The sequence below is a fragment of the Oratosquilla oratoria genome, chromosome 16 (assembly GCF_046742065.1).
Source record: "Oratosquilla oratoria isolate Oo_2021 chromosome 16, ASM4674206v1, whole genome shotgun sequence".
Taxonomy (NCBI): Eukaryota; Metazoa; Arthropoda; class Malacostraca; order Stomatopoda; family Squillidae; genus Oratosquilla; species Oratosquilla oratoria.
In genome coordinates, this window is record NC_134792.1 from 46,815,275 (window position 1) to 46,835,965 (window position 20,691).

The window sequence follows — 20,691 nt, forward strand, 5'->3', positions numbered from 1 at the left end:
TTCAATCTTTTCCACAATTTTAGGTTCAGATGTGATTATTAGGTCTAGTCTCGATGGTTCTTCTTCATTTCTATGCCTAGTGTTCTCTTGGATCCATTGTGTCATTGTGTGGTCAATAATCATCTCAAGTAGAACATTTCCCCATGAGTCGTCTCCACCCTTTACTGTCATCTCTTCCCAGCAGACTTCTTTGCAATTAAAGTCGCCCATCATAACTATTCTTCCTCTATCTTCCATTATCTTATTTAATGTTATCCTTGTGTCTTCTAACATACTTTTATGTTCACTCTCTTCCCACGAGGCTGTTTTTGGAGGCACATAGTTTATTACAAACTTTCTGCTCTTCTTATCTCTGTCTTCCACTTCGATCGTAATCATCTGTACTGTATTCTTTCCATATGTGACACACCTCACATTGATATCCTTCTTAGTCAGGAACATAACTCCACCCCCTTGTTTTGTCTCTCTGTTTCTAATCCAATTATTATATGCATTATATCCTACACTGTTGGGTGGTAGTGGGCCTTTTAATGTTGTTTCTACAATTCCCATTATGTCCGGCTCTTTTTCCTTCAGATAATCATTCAGCTCATTCACTCCTGTTATCAATCCATCAATATTTGTGTAAGACACTCTTAATTTTCTGCTACTTCCATTGTATTTTCTGTTTCACTTTTGTTTTTCTCTAGTATGTCCCATTTCCTTACTTTCATATTCACTACTCTCCAATAGAATTTCTCTTTTTCTGACTCTGATATCTTCTCGTTGTTTTTTTTCTTAGCTTCTTGTCTTTTCATTTTTTCCTCCTCTCTTTCCTCCTTATTCATTTCTCTTTTTATCCACACCTTTTTATATTGTTCACTGTCTGCTAGTTTCCCTGTTTTTGCTAAGATATTCTCTGTTGTCGTCTGTAACCTGAATTTAACCTTAATTGGTCTGGTCTTATCTGTACTATACTTTCCGAGTCTATATATCTCTTCAATTTGTTTCATGATTTCAGGTTCATCTTCCTTAACTAATTCAAGTAAACTGCTTACTTTTTCTTTTTCCTCTTTGATTCTTGTGGTTCTATTTAGGTTATACTTCTCTTCCATTCCTAATATAATTATACATTTCTTTTTATCTGCTAAGTCTCTTACTATATTCTCCTTCTGTCTCATCACTTTAATAACCGAGTCTTCAGTTTGTTCTTTCATTTGCTGTTTTATTATGTCAGTAAATGCAATTTTACTTTTTTCTTTGATTTTTTCCAACCCTGTGCTTCTTTTGCTATGGCCTCTTTATTGTCTTTATTCCTCTTTAGTTCCTCTTTACAAGGGAAAAGGGGACAAGTGTGAATGTAGTAATTTCAGAGGGATTAGCCTGTTGAGTGTAGTAGGGAAGGCTTATGGGAGGATCTTAATTGAGAGGATTAGGAGAGGAACAGAGGGAGTAATTGGTGAGGAACAGTGTGGATTTAGGACGGGTAGAGGTTGTGTAGATCATATCTTTGTGGTAAGACAGATATGTGAGAAAGCTATAGGAAAGGGGAAGGATGTTTTTTGGGCTTTCATGGATCTGGAAAAGGCTTATGATAGGGTAGACAGAAAGGCACTGTGGGAGGTTATGCAGATTTATGGGATAGGAGGAAAGCTTTTGGGAGCTGTCAAGAGTTTTTATGAGAATAGTAGAGCATGTGTTAGGATTAGAAATGGAGAGAGTGAGTGGTTTGAAGTAAAGGTGGGACTTCGTCAAGGATGCGTTATGTCGCCCTGGCTGTTCAACTTATACATGGATGGGGTGGTGCGAGAGGTGAATGCTAGGGTAGTGAGTCAGGGATTGGAGATGGTTAAAGAAAATGGAGAAAAGTGGGAGGTGAGCCAGCTGTTGTTTGCGGACGACACTGCGCTTGTGGCAGGGTCAGAGGAGGGATTGAGGAAGCTGGTGGCAGAGTTTGGGAGAGTATGTGATAGAAGAAAGCTAAAGATAAATGTGGTTAAAAGTAAGGTGATGAGATGTACAAGGGGTGAAAGTGGCAGTAGACTGGAAGTGAGCATTAAGGGAGAGCGACTGGAGGAAGTGGATAGTTTTAGATACTTGGGTGCAAGTGTAGCAGGAAAAGGTGGAGTGAAGGTGGAGGTAGAATGTAGATTGAGATAAGCGAGTAAATGCCTTGGTGGTTTAAAGAGTGTAATGAGGAATAGACATTTGGGAATGGATGCGAAGAGGAGACTGTATGAAGGAGTGATTGTGCCAACAGCACTGTATGGGGCAGAAACGTGGAACATAAGAGAAGAAGAGAGAAGGATTTTGAATGTGTTTGAGATGAGGTGTCTGAGAAGTATGGTGGGGGTTACTAGGCTAGAGTGAGAAATGAGGAGGTGAGGAGGAGAACAGGGGTGAAAAAGGATTTGGGAGATAGGGTTGATGAAAGAATATTAGGATGGTTTGGACACATGGAAAGAATGAGTGAAGAAAGACTAGTAAAAGAGGTATGGAAGGCAGATGTGGGGGGAGTGAACATGAGGGGACGTCCTAGGATGAGGTGGATGGATGGGGTGAAGGGGGCTTTGGGGAAGAGGGGAATGTCTGTTGAGGAAGGAAGGGAGAGGACGGAAGACAGAGGTGAGTGGAGAATGGTTGTATATGGATGATGTTGTGACTGCATGAGGAGGAATGGGCGGGGAAGTGGGGGGTGGGGTAGTATGTGTGAGTAAATTTTGACGCAGCCCGAAGGGATTTCTCCCCGTCCTCGCCTTATATGCAAAGGGGGACGGAGAGGGGGGGTCGCCGATTAAATGAAGCGGCCTCGCTGTGGATGTACTGTGTCTTGCGACACTGCTTCTGACCCAGGGCGGTGGGCAGGGTGCAGGGATGACCCGTCATCCAGGAGGTGCTCAGATGAGAGGAAGGGTGGGAGGGGTGTGGAGTGTATTTAGGGATGAAATGGGTGGGAGTGTTTTTATGCCTTTCCCTTTTTGGCTACCTCCCTTGGAAGGGGGAAAAAGCCTTGGTATATGTATGTATGTATTCCTCTTTAATACCTCATTCTCATATCTTACTTCTTTTAACTGTCTTTTTAATTCTTCTATTTCATTAGTTAAGTTTTTGTTCACCTTCTCTAATTCTTCCAATTTTTCAACTCTACGCAATCTTTGCTACGTTACCGAACCTACTCTCCCAATGTTCGGTCATTTGTTCAAGTTTTTCCTCTAGTCTTGCTAATCGGGGGAGGTTGGTATCCTCCCCCCCCCTCATTAAATCCCTGGAAATTATTATCTTCACCTTCCATTGTGCTGTTCTTAAGTATATTTCCAATCTTTACATTTTTGTTAATCCCTTCTCCAAAATCCTCAGTCCTCCGCTTGTTTACAAGACGCCTGGCCTCCTGGACCAAGTCCCCCCCTTTCTCATTTCCTTCCATTTCCCTCAGTAATCCCTCCCCTTCTCCTTTTTTCTCTCACCTTCCCACTACACCACGAGCTTTCCCCCTCCCTGTAAATACAATAATGTACTTCCTTGACGTTGAGATCCACGTAAAATTTGATTTTTCTTCGTAACTCCAATCTTCGCCGTCCATCCGACGAAAGTGTGTGTGTGTGTGTGTGTGTGTGTGTTTGTGTGTAAGGTCACATTATTACCCATGGATCGGTCATATATGAGCTCTAAGCTCTTATCTGAGACGGTAATAAGCTGTCGATCATGAGTCCACCACGTAAATCAAGAACACGGTGAATCACAGACGTACATTTTTCATGTGGTATCGAGAAAAGTAATATTTTGTAACCGTTAGGAGCACGCCTTTTACTGTTGCATATGTTACTTAGCTAGGGCGGCCTGTCGGTGATCGACAACAGTGCTCCGGTCAGGTAAGATGGGTGAGTGAAGTTGGGCAGTGATGTTGAGGGTCTTTGTAGCTGATCCCAATGGAGGTGACTGTAGAGCCCAATTTTTGACCCACATATCCTTCCACACTCCGGGCAAGTCAGATCTAGATCAGGCGGGTAACCTCTATTGTTGAGCTGATATGTTTTTCCCGCCAGTCGCCCTGTGCTTGGTTGTGAGCAGACTCAAGATTGTTGACCTCTTTTGAGTACTTTGTTCCCCATGAGGTGCGATCAGAGGCAATGGTTTCAAAATCAATTGGTGCGCTGTTACACCTGTTGAGTGTGTGTTTTAGCTGATATTTATAACACTTGTTCTGACCCCCTGCATTGCAACATGCATCAGGTAGCTACCAGTAAATATTCTGTCGGGGAAGTTGATTTTCAGGCATGCGAATGACGTGACCCACTCATTGCAGCTGACGCTTTGCTAGCGATGCTTCAATGCTTGAGATTTATGTATGTTGTAAGATTTTAGTGTATGGTACTTTGTTTTACCATATCAGACCAATGATTCTTTGACGACACCGTATGTTGAAGGCCTCCAGAGCTTTTATACAGTATGTCGCCTGTAGTTGGTCCAGGTTCCTAAGCTGGTAGCGCTGGTAGTTGGTTCAGGATGTTAGGGTCGCCAGGGTTCTTTTGGTCGACAAGATTGACAAAGTGCTCAGCCTATCTGTTGAGGATTTGCTTTCAGGAGAACACCCTCTGACGATCTCACTGTGATGTTTTGTTTCGTGGGACTGTGCATAGCTTTGATGACATGGGAAAAGCGAAGTGAGTCGTGTCTGTCAGCAAATACCTGGATCTCAAGAGCCCTGGACTGCCACATACGCCCCTGGTACCTCTTACAATATAACAATGGGGGTAGTTGAGTCAAAACGTATCCCCACCCTACACCCATTCGTCGCCTCTCCCTCCTTGGCAGCCCGTGGATAAAGGGGATTCCTGAATTCGCCATACCTCTCAGGTCAGTGGCAATGCAGCAAGGCACAGCGCTTCCACCGTTTCATGATATGATTACCATACCCCTCATCCACTTGAAGCGATGTATCCTACTGCATTGCCACTGACCTTAGAGGGACAGAGATGCCCGTCATCGACAATGTGCTTTAGGGGGAGGGGCGACGAATGGGGTATGCTTTGACTAGACCACCCACTTATAAGAGGTAAAGGAATTTTTGGTATATATGAATGTGTGCATATATGTATCACATGTTAACGTGAAAAAAATTCCTCTTGCAACATCCCCTTTCTAGAAGCCAGATTATTATTCTTTTTCAGAACACTCAAAACTGAAAAGATTAAATAAATTATTATTTTTTACACTGGGTACACAAATTGAAAATTAATCAGATTCTTGGTCGTAATTTTAAATTTAACAATTTTGGTTTACTGTTTACATACTGCCAGATAGTGCTGGGCAAATACCGCTAATTTCAATACCGGAATTACCGGTAAACAACAATGCCGTTACCGGAATTACCGGTAATTTACCGGTAAAAGACTCGTGAGGTAGTAGTGACGTCCCAAGTTCGAGTCGCCTTTATGACTTAAATCTAAACAAATTTCATCCTACTATGGTGTGTAGTCACAACTCAAGTTTTGTAACGTCACTATAAAAATCCTGCGCTCCGAGTCGTTACTCCAACTCTCGTGGGAGGGGGTGCGTGTAAGGTCACAGCATTACCTCAGTGCATAGGCCTACGCACCAATCCCCCCCTCCCCCTCTCACACTCCACTTCCGTCTCTATGTAAGTGCAATTTCATACAAAGAATATATTTTTCACATAGAAACACAATTTCATAAAAGAAAAATAATTACATGCATCATTTTTACACATTACACAAAAATTAATTTCCAAAATCACCCATTTTTCATTTAGTCAGGACAAAGTCTTTTTGTACAATTGAGGTTTTAAAGGTTTTGTGTGAGATGAATTGACATATGTAGGTCATTTTCATAATGTTTTTTTTTTACCAAGTTCCTCTTATATTAGGCTCATGAACACATAATCTCAACCCTTTGAATTTCTGTCAAAGTTTTATTCAATTGTTCATAGTTGTCATTTTTTATATTGGAATTACGTTAATTTTGTATTAGCAGGACTCTACGATCCCTATATTTATGTTATAGTACCTTTAAATGGACAAAAAACACACGCATATATTTTATTTTAATTTTTTATTCTGTGTATCCATTTGGATACATGCCCACCGGAATCGCCAGCGCGCGCCACCTCCACCAATGGTAAGGCTCGCAAATATTAGTTACTTAAGACTACGCGAATAATAATTACATGCGTATCACTAACAAAATATGATTTTTGAATAACACGTTACCTTGCGTCGTAGAGGCCACTTCAATGGGCACAGTGTTAATCCACCAGAATCTTTGATCGTCTCTGCCCGCTTATTCTTGTCTCAGCTTTCCGTGAGTCTGTTGTGGTATACTGTATTCCCTGCCCCAACCCATAGCTTATATATATATCCTTGTCAGTCATCACTCGTGCGTGTCTGATAAGTGTATTTGTGAACTTGTTTGTGATTAACTCCAATACAAGTACAGTACAAATAGATTGTAACATGCAGATGGTGTCTTTCATGAGCAACTGCGTACATTTATGTAAATATGCATATATTAATAAACATTAAATATAAAGTTAAATATGAAGATCTGATAAGTGTGGAAACAGTGTCTCTCCAATCTCCCCGTTCTGTGAGCTTTCATGTCCGTTCTACAAACTTTACAACGTGCCTTATTTCCATCCTCTTTCACTTCCGCTAACCATTTTTTAAACAGGGGATCCTTTAACCAGGCAGACTGAAAAGTTTTCGAGTAGTTTGACCAACCTCTTCATTTCTAGATCACATAGGCAGACTAATCGAATACTGTACGTACATTTTGCACTGAACCTCTGCGGGCCGAGATGCGAACAAAACGATCTAGCACGTCTGTTAATTTTCATATTCGAATACGTACATTTCGTACTGTGCATCTGTGGGCCGAGAAGGGAGCAGGACGATCTAGCACGTTGAATACGTTCCTGTTAATTTTCATCCTACGTAGGGCCGTCAGTACTGTCACTCAGTACCACCAAGCCGAAACGTGCTTACCGCTCTCTGAGTATTATGGGATAGCTTATCGGTTAACGGAGCCTAAACGGTAGCAGATTTTTTGCTGGTAAGCTACCGTCAAGGTTGTTACCGATAAAACCCGTAACTACCGGTAGCTGCCCACCACTACCGTCACTCAGTACCACCAAGCCGAGACGTGCTTACCGCTCCACGAGTGTTTGGTATAGCTTATCGGTTAACGGAACCTTAACGGTAGCAGAATTATTGCCGGTAAGCTACCGTCAAGGCTGTTACCGATAAAACCGGTAACTTTACCGGTAGCTGCCCACCACTACTGCCAGACATAAAGCGGATTTCAAAATTCCGGGCGTCCGTGTGTTTAAAATATTATGGAGTGGTGTGGCATGAATTAATCACAGGAAAAAATTAAGTGCGTTTTTCTTTATCCTGTGGCAGGAAGTAGGGAGATTAGCCACAATAAGGTAGAGAACTACGAAGTTATGGTGAAAAAAGATAAAAGTGGTGATATAGTTGACGGTCCAACGTGTTTAGGTGATTTATCCGGCAGACAATGAGATTGGAACAAAGTTACGAGGATAACCGTTGCTCACCAAATGTGGAACAAGGTAATTTATTTACATTTTAACATTATACGTATGATAAGTTTGACACAGTGTATGCCAATTGTTATAAAATAACGCAAATTTAACTACAAATTGAATGATGGCTATTACTAAGCCAAATGAATGTGGATTATGGTGATCTACAAGGCGTATTGTTTACTTACCTAGTATTGGTTAGTGGGGAAATAAGAATATTTCTTGTTGGATCCCCACCTCTTAAAATATTGCGCCGGTATTTGATTGCTCATACCCTTTGTGCCTGTCGTACCTAGTTTTAAAAGTTGATACTGACGGTGCAGTCACTACATGATCTGGCAAATGATTCCACTCACGCAATGTACGGATTGTGAACCAGTTTCCCTTGAGCGAAGTTCTCCAGTGGTCCGGAACAACTAATTTGTAACTGTGGCCCCTGAGTCCAGTTGTGCTGAGGCTGAAAAACTTGGTGTAGGGAATGTCCTTATATCCGTGAAGAAGCTTATAGACTTCAATCGTGTCTCCGCGTTTTCTTCTGTCCTCCAGCGTCTGTAAGCCAAGGAATTTGCACCTCTCTTCATAGGGCAGCTCTGAATAATAATGAGCTTGGAGCAGGCTGAAGAAAGTGTCCACGTTATTCACCCGAATGTGGAGGGAATAAATTGGAAGTACAAGTATTAGATGTATTTTAGTGTAGCCATGGGATTCAGTAAATTGCATTAATTCTTTCTTGCAGGAGACCTGTTGCTCTATGGTATCTGCTGATTCTGGCACTAGCCTCTGGGTTGTGGGCTCTGATATATTTGTGATATTAAACATGAGTGTTCCTCAGTCCAGCTGGCCATGTTCATTTTAGGTATTTGACAGGATTGATAAAGATGTGTCAGTATAGCATAGGAAAAATCTACTGAAGGTGGTCAAAGTACCTTACATCATACATGAATTGTAGGGAATATCAATTTGAGGGTTGGGAATAGAGAGAGTAAATGAGTTGAGAATTCAGGGTTGTTCAACACATGGATGGATGGGGTGGTAAGAGAAGCAAACATATGTACTAGACAGATGTTGGGAGTTGGTGGGCAGGAGTGAAGAGATATGCAAGTGAACCAGTAATGTTGTGGATGATACCAATGTGGCTGATTCTGAGAGACTGAAACAGTTGTTGATCGAGTTTGAAAGTGTGTGTAAGGAGAAAGCCGAGAGTGAATGTTGGCTAAAGTAAAGGAATGTACAATGAGTGAGGATGGAACCAGGTTTGATTGATTATGAAAGGTAGAGCCTGGAAGAAGTGGAGTTGTATTTGAGGTTGCATGTGGTAATGAAGGAGGAGTGGATATGGAAGTGAATTATAGAATGAAAGATGCAAGGAACTGTCTGTTTGGAAGGAAAAGGGTCATGAGAAATGGGCATTTGGGGATTAACACAGAGTGAAGGATATAAAGAGTGAATTGTATCCATAGCACCCAGTGGAGCAGAGGCTGCATATAAAGAAGGCAGAATGGAAGATTCAAGAGTTGAATGTTTTTTAGATGAAATGCATAAGAAATATGGTTGATGTAATAAAAATGGATAATGAGAAATGCAGAGGTAAGGCAGAGAATGGGGTGAAAAGAGATCTGGCATATAGGGTAGATGAAAGCTGTGGTAGTTTAGGCATGTGGAAAGAATGGGTGATGAAAAATTAGCAAAGTGTGGATAGTGTGAACTTGATAGGAAGACCATGGATAAGGTAGTTGGATGGATAGGGGTGTAGGGGACTTTGGGTGTATGAGCACTGTCTGTCAAACAGGAAGAGAGTGTAGGAGATAGGAATGAATAATGAGAATTTGTGAATGGATAAAACTATGGCATGGTCTGAAGGGATGTTCTCATCTGTTCCTTAAAGTGAAATAAAATTTGTTTGGTCTGAGGACAGAATGACACCGCTTCAGGGCTGTATCTTGAGTTGAATGTATGTGTTGATAGGCTCAGGAGGCAGATAGTATTGAGATAATTTCTGGTGTTTGTTGTATTGGGTCATTTCTGGGGATAAACTTCATTGGATATGTTTGGTACCATAGCTGACGTGCATTGTGCATATGTATATGTGCCTCATAGCCCATAGGGTATGAAATTAACAGAAATTTTAGGTAACAAAACATGTAATATGAATGAAAAGTGGAAGCAGTGACTGAAATGCAATTAAGAAAACTGGCATTAGTCACAGCAAAATGTTTTAATTCATTACAGTCAGAATACTGTAGGTTATATTATACTCTAGATTTTATGAATTCAAGAAGGGAAATATCCAAACAACTTTGATTTTTTTTTTTTTTTTTTTTGCATTCCATAGTATTCATACATCTCTGTATTAGTTGTACAAAGTATGTTCTTTATTCTTCCTAACACACACAGTACAAAAAGAGACCATATTACTGAAAAGAGGACACAAATGCAGTCTATCAACACACACCACAAAAATATATATTTCTGCTATGTAAGTTTATATATATATGGACGGACAGATGGATAGATGAATGCTTGGTATATACCCTCTAATATTTCCACTTTTGTAAAGACAATAGTAATAAGTTTCCAGAACTATGAAAGAAGTATTAAAAAAAAAAAAAAAAAAAAAAAAAAAAAAAAAATTAGAAGACCTCTTATTGTAGGTTATATGGCCAACAAAAAACCATGGAAAGTTACTAACATAGACAAAGTGTTCGAAAGATGGTATGACATACATTATTTCATATAGATGCATTGATCTGTGGAATAACCTGGATAATAAAATAGTCCAGTCAAGTAACACCTATGTCTACAACATGAATTTATTTAAAGCCAAGCTTGAGTGATGGGGAGACAGAAATGGGGCCCTTATAAGTATAGTTCTGTTCCTGTATTTACCTAACTGTACATATGCTGTACCTATTTGTAATAATGATAAGTGTTCAGAATTTCACTTAGTGGAAACCCATAACCCTTAGTAGCTGACAATGGCCCTACCATAGATTTCTCTGGGAGGTCAGTGTCTATGTCATCAGCTTAAATTATGAGGAGAGCATTCACTTGTCAACTCTTCTTGTATAAAAAGGTGGAGAAAATTCAGTTGATATATAGAAAGAGATCCTGGGTCTGATCAAGAGACAAAGTGCCAGCCCCTCAGGCACCTCTAAATTGAGGTAGGATGTTGATGAGTTTTGAAGATGGGTGGTAGGAAGATTATTCTCTAACATCCATTTTGTAGGACCACCACTTGGAGGCACTCTTCATGAGATCATCTAACAGTATTTGTTTAATTGTATGTAGACTACAGGAAAGGAACTGTGCTTATGGAATTCAGTCATTTTGTCTCCACTGATTTAACTTTGCTTTAATAATTTTTTATGGTTTTAGATTGGACTATATATTCTTTTAGGCTATTGCACGAGTTGACACATATATATGGAAAATTGTTTCTCTTGATATCCTTCAAATGTGTATTAGCTATTTTTCAATTTGTTCCCATAACAAGAGATATCTTTCAATTTCATCCATTATCTTCACTGAGCTGAATACTGCAATCATGCTACTTCTTTCTTATCTTACTTTTAATGATGGCAAGTCTAATATGTCTAATCTCTCCATATATGGGTGGAGATCAATTTGGTTCCTGCACTTAGATAAATACACACACAATACATGAGTTCAAATCTAAATATAATAATTGGAAATAAGAAATATAGATTCAGTTGGAACTGTACATGAATTTGAGTCTAGATATGTTAGAAAATTAGAGAGTAGGAGACAGGACTCAACAAGCGTTGCTCCTTTTCTGTAAACTACAATTAGGTAAACACACACACACACATACACAATGTCATGTTACTCATTTAGATATGCTTAGAATATGAATTCTATATTACTTCAATACTCATGATTTATTTATTATATTTAATGACTAGAAATGTATCACATAAATCATTATCAAAAGTCTTCTGTCACTGTAACTCCTTCAGGGTTGTCTGTTGAGACAACTGATACCGAAGACAGGCTTAATCCGTCAACATCACTTATTTCAAAATCAGACTTGTATTCTTCATAATCCATGTATGTACTTTGTTTTTCTTCATTTGAGATGGAATGACTAGAATGTTGCTCACTAGAATTTGATATGTTTTTAAGTTTGGAAAATGTCTTTTTTCTGGGTTCACCTGTTCTGGACCATAGGTTGTGTCCCTGTTGAAGTTGAATACTTATGCTCTGGATTGATGAGGATGATCCACTACGTGCTGATAAATGAATACGACCTCTGCCTAACTGACGCAATTTTTCATCATCTGTTTCAGTCCATTCTGATTTAGATATGTCACTTTTAATGCTGTTTCTTTGACTGATTTCTGTGTCTGTTTCAGGATCCATGACAGGTTTTGCATTTTTGAGATTTGTAGGATCCATGAAATCAACAGGTTCTTTAAATGGTCTTGCATTTTTCAGATCTACAGGATTCATAACAAATCTTGTAGTCTCCAGGTCCACTGGATCCATGACAGGTCTCTTATTGTATTTCTCATTCCCTAAAGTATCCATTGTATCTGCACTAGGTTTAAGATCCTCGAGACCCACAGTATCTATGACAGGTCCTTCACTCTTGAGATCCACAGGACCAATGGCAGGTCTTGGTTGCTTGAGGTCCACTCCATCTGCAGTCATATTCCTTTGAGGGATTGTTTCATCCCTATTTGATTTTATCTCAGACTTCTTGTAAGCTAGGTCTACCATTTCTTTCTGAGGATGTTTTTTTTCTAGTGATCGTTTAGACAATTTAGTCATGGGTGTAAGTTGTTGCTCCTGGGTCGAAAACTTTTCGTTTTGGTGTGAACTGCTTGATATTGGCATGACATTGGTAATGGTAGCCATATTGACCTTTATATTTGAATTTTCAATTAAATCACTATCTTCACCATCAGTGCTGGTGACCAAAGATTTTTGTACATTCTTACTGTTCATAATTGTATCATCATTTGAGTCTGTCTCTGTTGTTCCTTTTGTTGAAGAACTGGTAGTCTTTGTAGTTTCCTCTTGAAAGTCTTCATCATAATCTTCATCATCACTTTTGCCCTTAGAATAGGATTTTACTTCGGAACTATCCTCATGAAACTTTTTCAAGAGTATTGTATCTGTCAAATTTAAATATCCCTCTAAGTGAGACATTGCTCCCTTGGTGTTTGGTTCAAACAGGTCACCTTGCAGCTGAGGTTGGTTGTCATCACTGGTTTCCTTGGAAGGTACCTCAGAAACAGGTGCTACATCTTGAGAGTCTATACTACTACTACGTGGACTATTATCTAACATTTGTTGACCAATTTCTATGTCTCTTTGAAGGTCTGCCATGGAAGGAAAATTATTGGCATTTGCTGGGTTGGCAACAGGCATTTCTTTTATAGTGTTATGCTTGCATTCTTCAGTTTCATGTGTAATTCTTGTTAAATGGTGATCATCTGCAGTTTTAATTTCTGTACGATCTTTACTTTCTGGACCTTTAGTTTGTGCATGGTCAGTACTTTGAGGTTGTTTTGGAACATTTTCCATTCTTGTTTGTCCCTCATCAGATTGTTCTTCATTGGTCACAGATATACTGGTACTTGGTTTATCTTCACAGTTAGGGAGAAAATACTCACTAACTTTGTGTAGAGTCTGGGTTTGAGTTTCCATAGTCTTGGTGAACTTTGGCCGGAAATGCAAACTGAAAAGTAATCAAATACAGTAAAGAGAGCCCTGAGAACTTGAAGTGGTATTAGATTATTTCTTCATTGATCAAACTGATATAATCTAATTTATGTTTAAGTTTTATGATATGAAAATACATGGTAATCCCTGCATTAGTTACTTGCAATTTGGGGTTGAATTTAAATTCTTGAGTATCATAGTGGTTAAGAAAATAATATGAAGGGAAATACTGTTGGAAATATTACAGATATATGGGATAGCAGAAAAGCCATGTTAAGAGCAGTCAAGAATTTTTCTAGAGTAGTACAGTGTGTTAGAATTAGAAATGAAGAGAGCGAGCAGTTTGAGGTAAAAGTGGGACTTCACCAGGGAAGTATCATGTCACCATGGCTGTTCAATTTATACATGGATGGGGTGGTGCAAAAGGTAAATGCAAGGGTAATGGGCCAGGGATTGGAGATAGTTAAAGAAAATGGAGGAAAATGGGAGATAAACCAGTTGTTGTTTGCTGACAACACTGGAATTACAGCAGGATCAGAGGAGGGATTAAGGAAGTTAGTGACAGTTTGGGAAGGTGTGTGAAAGAAGGAAGTTGAAGATAATTGTGGGTAAAAGTAAGGTAATGAGATGTACAAGGGGAGAGGGTAGCAAATTGGAAGTGAACATTAAGGGAGAAAGACTGGAGGAAGTGGATAGCTTTAAATACTTGGGAGCATATGTGGCAGAAAATGGAGGAGTTGAGGTGGAGGTAGAATGTAGATTGATAGAATCAAGTAAATGCCTTGGGGGATTAAAAAATGTAATGGGAAATAGACATTTAGGAATGGATGCTAAGAGGAGATTGTATGAAAGGGTGATTGTGCTGACAGCACATTATGGGGCAAATATATGGAACACGAGAAAGAGTTTAGATAAATTTGAGATGAAATGTCTGAGAAGTATGATAGGGATAGGCTGGATAGAGTGAGAAATAAGGAGGAGAGTGGGAGTGGGGAGTTGGGAGATAGGGTTGATGAAAGCATATTGGGATGGTTTGGACACATGGAAAGAATGAGTGAAGAAAGATTAATAAAAGAGGTGTGGAAGGCAGAGGTGGAGGGAATGAACATGAGGGGGTGACCAAGGATGAGATGGATGGATAAGCTAAAAAGGGCATTGGGAAAGAGGGGGATGTCTGTTGAGGAAGGAAGAGAGAAGACAAGATAGGAGTGAGTGGAGAATGGTTGTGTATGGATGATACTGTGATGCATGGAATAGAGTGGGTGGGGGATAGGGGGTGTGAGGGAGTATGTGTGAATGATATGCTGACATAGCCCAGAGGGATTTCTTCCCATCTTTTCTTTTTCTGCATGAGGGGAAGGAGAGGGGGGTCACTGATATGAAGCAGCCTTGCTGTTGATGTGCTGTGTCTAGCTACATTGTTTCTGGCCCAGGGCAGTGGGCAAGATGCAGGGATGCCCCATCATCCAGGAGGAGCCAAGAAAAGAGGGAGGGAGGGATGGTGAATGGGAGTGGAGTATGTGGGGAGGAAATGGGTGGGAGTGGATTTATGCCTTTGACTACCTCCCTTGTAAGGGGGAAAAACCCTTTGGAATATGTATATATGTATGTAAATTTGTTTGAATAGATCAGGAAATTATGAATGTGAAGAATGCATTCAGTTTTACAATCCCTCCACTTCAAATTTATGGAAATGCAAGCTACTGTATCTAATAGGTGATTGTTGCCTGAAGTATTACTGACTGAATATCTGCATCATCACAGCAGCTCACAGTGGTTCTTGGGCTCTCCCATAGATTCTTCTTGGAAGAAACCTTGGAACGATGTCTGCAATGTATAAGTGTGAGACTGTTTTTATGTCACTGGTTTATAGTTGGAGGAAGAAGAGGGGAACATTCACCAGCTGTCAGCTCTCCTTGTGTTTAAAGGTGTAGGACACAAAATTTTAGATATCTTGGGCCCAGTCCAAAGACAGTGTCAGCCCTTCAGGGCTACACATTCAAATGGAAATGAGGGTGTTGACAGGATTTGAAGACATGCATCAGGGAGATGGTTGATACCCTTCTCACAAGACCCCTTTGTGCAGGTACCTGTCATTGGTCCCTGGAAGTTACTGTGTAGATAACAATGTGTGTCATTCAGTTTTGTAAATTGAAGCCATTGGTTTTCATGAATAACACTTAAGCTTATGAATATTTTTGTGACTTACCTAGATCTCTGAAGGTAATTCAGAAATTGCTGGAATCTGAGGAAGCACTTCTCTATATGAATAACTGCAGTTTCTTCTAAAATGTATTTATCCTTGATATTGAGCAGTACCCTTTGCAATCGTTTCTCCATGGTTTTCCTCTCTTGTTTTTCCTTTTTAGCTTTCCTCTTGTAATAGTTACAAAGCTTCCTGTTACAAAAAGTTGATACATATATCAAGGCTTTTTTCCCCTTACAAGGGAGGTAGCCAAAAAGAAAAAGGCATAAAATCATTCCCACCCATTCCATCCCTAAATACACTCCACTCCCCTCCCCTCCACCCTCCCTCTTATTTTAGCACCTCCTGGATGACGGGTCATCCCTGCACCTTGTCCACTGCCTTGGGTCAGAGGCAGTGTCACAAGGCACAGCACATCCACAGCAAGGCTGCTTCATTAAATTGGCGACCCCCCCTCTGTCCCCCCTGCATAAAAGGAGAAGACAGGGAGAAATCTCTTTGGGCTGCGTCAAATTTTTCTGACACATACTACCTCACCCCCATCCCCCCACCCATTCCACCTCATGCATCACAACATCATCCAAATACAACCATTCTCCAATACATTATATACATTATCAAAACTTGATAATTCTACATACATACCAAAATGCCCTTTCCCCCTTCTAACCTCTTGAATACAATGACACCTATGTATGCATCATGAGCAGTGAATGGGATATACAAGAATGCTGGCATCAGTTTCCTGATTATATTTATTTTGTTGTGAATAGGCTTGATCACATTTTCTGTGACATTATATTTATTCAAGGTGAAAGAGAATGAGTATAATAGCACCTTTATATTCTGTAATGCAACCTGATGTGCATGTGAATATTTGACTTGTATTGAAGAGGTAAGAGGTGTGGCCAAGTCAAAGCATAGAGCTACCCTACAGCCATACAAAAGATCCATTTATTATCCTTCCCATTCTAGCTCATAGGTAATCTCTCCCCTGACAGTTGCTTAGGTCAGAGGCAATGCAGTAAGACACAGCACCTCCATAGCAGGGCCTAACAGCCAAAACTGGTTTACCCTCACTGTCTCATTACATGGCATGGTAAAAAAAAAAATCCACTTAGGAAATAAACAGAGCTAACAGGAAGAAATCCCTTTGGGTTGCATAATTTCTTTATCCATTTGCAACCACTTTCTATTCACACCCATCTTTTGCCCCTTTTCCCCTCTTTCCTCAACAGACATTCTTCTTATATCCAGTGCCCCATTCACTTCATTCTTGGTCTTTCCTCAAATGTGGGATGGGTGAAGGGTGGCTGTATGTTTTGGCTTGGCTATCCTTTTTATAATGGGGAAAATACCTTTAGGTAAATATATTTAAATGGTCACTCCCAATGGGATTCAAACCTAAGGCCATATGAACATAAGTATTAATCTGCAATATATATATATATATATATATATATATATATATATATATATATATATATATATATATATACTTTTTTTCAACCACATTAATTTTCACTTTAATTCCATGCCATCATGGTTGAGACTGACAAGGAGCTCGATGGAAGGATATATGGAAACTGATACATGGTCAAACTAAGGACTTGAACCCAGCTCAGCCATAACAAGTGAACAGTGACTTAGCCCGTTGTGCAGTAGGCTAAGTCACTGTTTATTTGTTACGGCTGAGCTGGGTTTGAGTCCTTAGCTTGACCATGTATCAGTTTCCATATATGCTTCCATCGAGCTCCTCATTAGTCAAAACCATAATGACATGGAATTAAAGTGGAAATTAATGTGGTTGATAAGATGATAAATACTATATATATGTGTATATATATACATGATATATATATATATATATATATATATATATATATATATATATATATATATATATATATATATATATATATTAATCAAAATCAATTATGGTACTAAAGGGTTTAATAGAAATTGTAGAAATTTTATGCCTCACCATCCTGACTACTTCAGTATTTGACACAGCAGTGTACCATAGACAGATGGATTAGCTAAGAAGAAAGGAATCATACTGGATAGGGTGTGTATATTTAGTACAGAGATAGCTTACTGGACTTCATCTAGGCTGAATGATTCTTCCAGTCTGTCTTCTTCAGGCATGGATTCTTTGTCAGCTTCAATTGTTGAGCTCTGTTCTTGGCTCTCAGTTAACTTTTCTTGGTTTTGGGTGCTTCCTGGGGCAAGACCTTCCCTAATGTGGAGACATATACCACTTTATTACCACATTATGTATGAAAGAACTTAGATACACAAAGTATAATTTGATCACAAGTTAGTGTATGGACTAGTAGGAGGAAAATATTTTTCTAAAGAATGACTTCAACAAAAATTATAGCTGAAATACTTGTACTACATGAAAAAGGGATAGGTGGGTAAAAGGGGTGTTTCTTGGAGAATTGGGAAGAGTAGCTTTCTAACAGCATTATTGTTATGCAAGGGGGTAAGAACAAAAGTATACCACAGAGTGTTGTACCTTCTCTCAAGAAGACGACTTTCTATACGCCAGGGAATACCAGGTTGTGCTTTTACATTGGTTATGTGTTTTGTGCCACTGTCTTGCTTTTTGTTCGGACTTGTATAACAGGTCTCTGAGTATCTTCTCTCACCACTGAGAACATGTGCAGATTTTGGTTCCATCATGTCTTCCATGCACCACTGAAAGTTCAACAAATTTAGTACTGTATTAGTATATGAGTACCAAGGTTTAGCCTTAGGCACTCATTATAAAAACACTGCAGTATCTTAGGTATTCATTATAGAGACCCTGCAGTGTCTAGAAAGCTAGTGACAGCCACTGGCTGGACCACCATAGATCTGTTTGATGAGATCCTGGGCCTGATCTGGAGATAATGCCAGCTTATAGGGCTACTTCCTCTGTGCAAGTTGAAGAAAGTGCAGTTCATGCAATATATATGGTGAACAACAGAGTAACAGTACTTTTAGAGCATATATCAAAAGATTCATCAACCACTAAAACCAGAACAGTGGAGATGGCCACTTGGTAACCATATTCTTCTTACTTTTCCATTGCCCTCTTCATTTCTTTCATTTAAAATGCCTTTAAGATTAAGCTGAACCTGTTTCTCTACAAAAGGGTTATTCCTCAGGTCTATAACTTCTAGTACCTTGTTAACACTGAGAAGTTTTAGTATTAATCTCCCACTCTCTTTTGTCAGTCCACAGTGCTGAAGATCTATGGCTGAAAAAATACATCCTGTTATTAATCTTACTATGTTGTCTTGTGTAGTTTGTAGTTTATTTCTATCATAGGGATCCAAGTCAGGGAGTTATAGTTGAGTGTGGTTAAGGGCTGTTTGTAAACTGTGATGTACCTTCTGTTGACCAAAACCTGAAATTCATATTTTGTATTTCATCAGTCAATCTGTTGCCCCAAATCTCTCTTGCAGGAGATCCACAGCTCCAAAGTAACCAGCAACAGCCACCAGATTGGCCCGTAAGTCACTTGGGGAAGAACTATGTGGTGTCTGGGTATGGTACAAGTTTCCTCCAATGTAGAACTATAAAACATACCTTTTATCCATAGATCCTGTTCCAGAGTCTCCACTAGTGACTGAAGTCCTTGTTCACCAAGTTTTGGGTTGTTGTTCATTGTTATTCTTCGTAGACCTCTCATGTTATCCAGATGAGGAAGTCCTAAGCGTAAAGTATCTTGCCACATAGCACTGTCCCTATTCAGGCCTTGGTGCTGAGTTGTTGTAAAGACAGGTGATGTAGAATATAAAATGGGAAGACAACTGAATAAGAGCTGTGGTACATATTGTAGAATGTGTAGTTTCACTAAGACTTAAATTGCGGTAAGTAGTTGAACCATTAATGATTAAAAGAACAACTTCATTTAAACAAAAGAAATTGAACATACTTTGATTAAGTTAGCCACAGCAGTGCAACCAATATTTGTGAGGCCATTGTTGGTTAATTTCAAGATTCTGATTGATGGCACATTCTTTATACTCTGACATAATCTTTCGGTGCCTTTATCCTTCAAGGAGCAGTTCACAAGTTCTATGGTATCAAGAGTCTTGGTGTTTCTTAATCCCTTTCAGTTGAAGTAAAAATGCCAATTAATAAAGGAAAATGATACAGCTTGATGACAATTGAGCTTGTTTATATATATATATATATATATATATATATATATATATATATATACACACACACGCTACCACACACACACAATTGGTGCTACACTTTATACATTGTTTCAATGTTGCACTATGAGTTTGATACAGTAAATCTAAACCTACTTGACACAAAGCTTCATTTAGAGATCCATTCAGGGGAAACCTTGAGAGTTTAAGAAAGATGAGGTTTTTAGAAGTTGATAAACATTTGGATATGGCATCTGCAATCATCTTGAGTGTCCTTTGAAATTCTGTAGGAATTTTTTATTGATTTAGGTCATAGTCATTATTAGGAAATGTTTCGGTGTAGTAAATTCAAGAAACCATATAATTTTTTCATTATCTGTCTTGTAAACCCACCTTTAGTTGGTGATACTTCTGAAACCTGAATTGATATTTTTGATGGAGTACATCTATTTGTAATTGCAGAGCAAAGTGACACCCAGTCTTGAGTAGATAATGCCATGATGTCAATATCAAGTAGACCTCTAGAAAGTTGATGGGTCACACGCCAAACTGGATATGTGTTGCATAATTCACAACTTAGCCTGTACTGGTTGGTAAGGACCTCTCCAAGTGCTGTTGTATCTACCACTCTGCTTTTGTTCTTTGATCTTGTTGCCATTATTATCTTATAGAGGAATAGATTAGAAATTATTTTTTAAACTAAGATCCATATAAGCTGAATAGATGAAAATCATATACAAATCAAAGATATAGATTAAGTTAGAACCCCACATGATTTGAGTTTAGGTATGTTAGAAAATTAGAGAATAGAAGGTAGGACCCAATTAGCATTGCTCCTTTCCTGTATACTACAGTTAGGTAAATACATAATAGGAGAGAATTTAAAACTATAGGTTTGAGAAATATTACCTTTCAAAGAAAACTGTTGAAAACCCATTATTTAACAATGAAATTTTAATAAGTGGTGCCTCAAGTTTCGCTGATCAGAAACCACAGGCACACAGTAGCTGGTAGCAAGCCTTGGGCCCTTCCATAGATCCTATAGAAACTTTGGATTGTTACTTGGGGATGGGAACAGTTAAAGTGCCACCATTGTATTA

General features: G+C 39.1%; 2 protein-coding genes across 6 annotated transcripts in view; one reads left to right on the top strand and one right to left on the bottom strand.

Moving 5' to 3' along the window:
- Positions 1 to 7,369: 7,369 nt before the first annotated feature.
- Positions 7,370 to 20,691, top strand: part of LOC143033965 (uncharacterized) — a 253,952-nt gene continuing 240,630 nt past the window's right edge. Inside the window, exon 1 of the mRNA XM_076199702.1 lies at positions 7,370 to 7,567. The gene's annotated coding sequence lies outside the window, so the exon portion shown is untranslated. The remainder of the gene's footprint in view (positions 7,568 to 20,691) is intronic.
- LOC143033964 (uncharacterized) overlaps positions 9,879 to 20,691 on the bottom strand; it is a 38,611-nt gene continuing 27,798 nt past the window's right edge. For all 5 annotated transcript variants that reach the window (XM_076199694.1, XM_076199696.1, XM_076199695.1 and 2 more), the window contains 9 exons: positions 19,985 to 20,255; positions 19,748 to 19,875; positions 19,363 to 19,539; positions 19,014 to 19,188; positions 18,503 to 18,681; positions 17,956 to 18,137; positions 17,533 to 17,673; positions 15,438 to 15,626; positions 9,879 to 13,244 (listed from right to left, as the gene is read on the bottom strand). In XM_076199694.1, the coding sequence (XP_076055809.1) occupies positions 11,486 to 13,244; positions 15,438 to 15,626; positions 17,533 to 17,673; positions 17,956 to 18,137; positions 18,503 to 18,681; positions 19,014 to 19,188; positions 19,363 to 19,539; positions 19,748 to 19,875; positions 19,985 to 20,255 (3,201 nt within the window). In that variant the 3' untranslated portion in view covers positions 9,879 to 11,485. The remainder of the gene's footprint in view (positions 13,245 to 15,437; positions 15,627 to 17,532; positions 17,674 to 17,955; positions 18,138 to 18,502; positions 18,682 to 19,013; positions 19,189 to 19,362; positions 19,540 to 19,747; positions 19,876 to 19,984; positions 20,256 to 20,691) is intronic.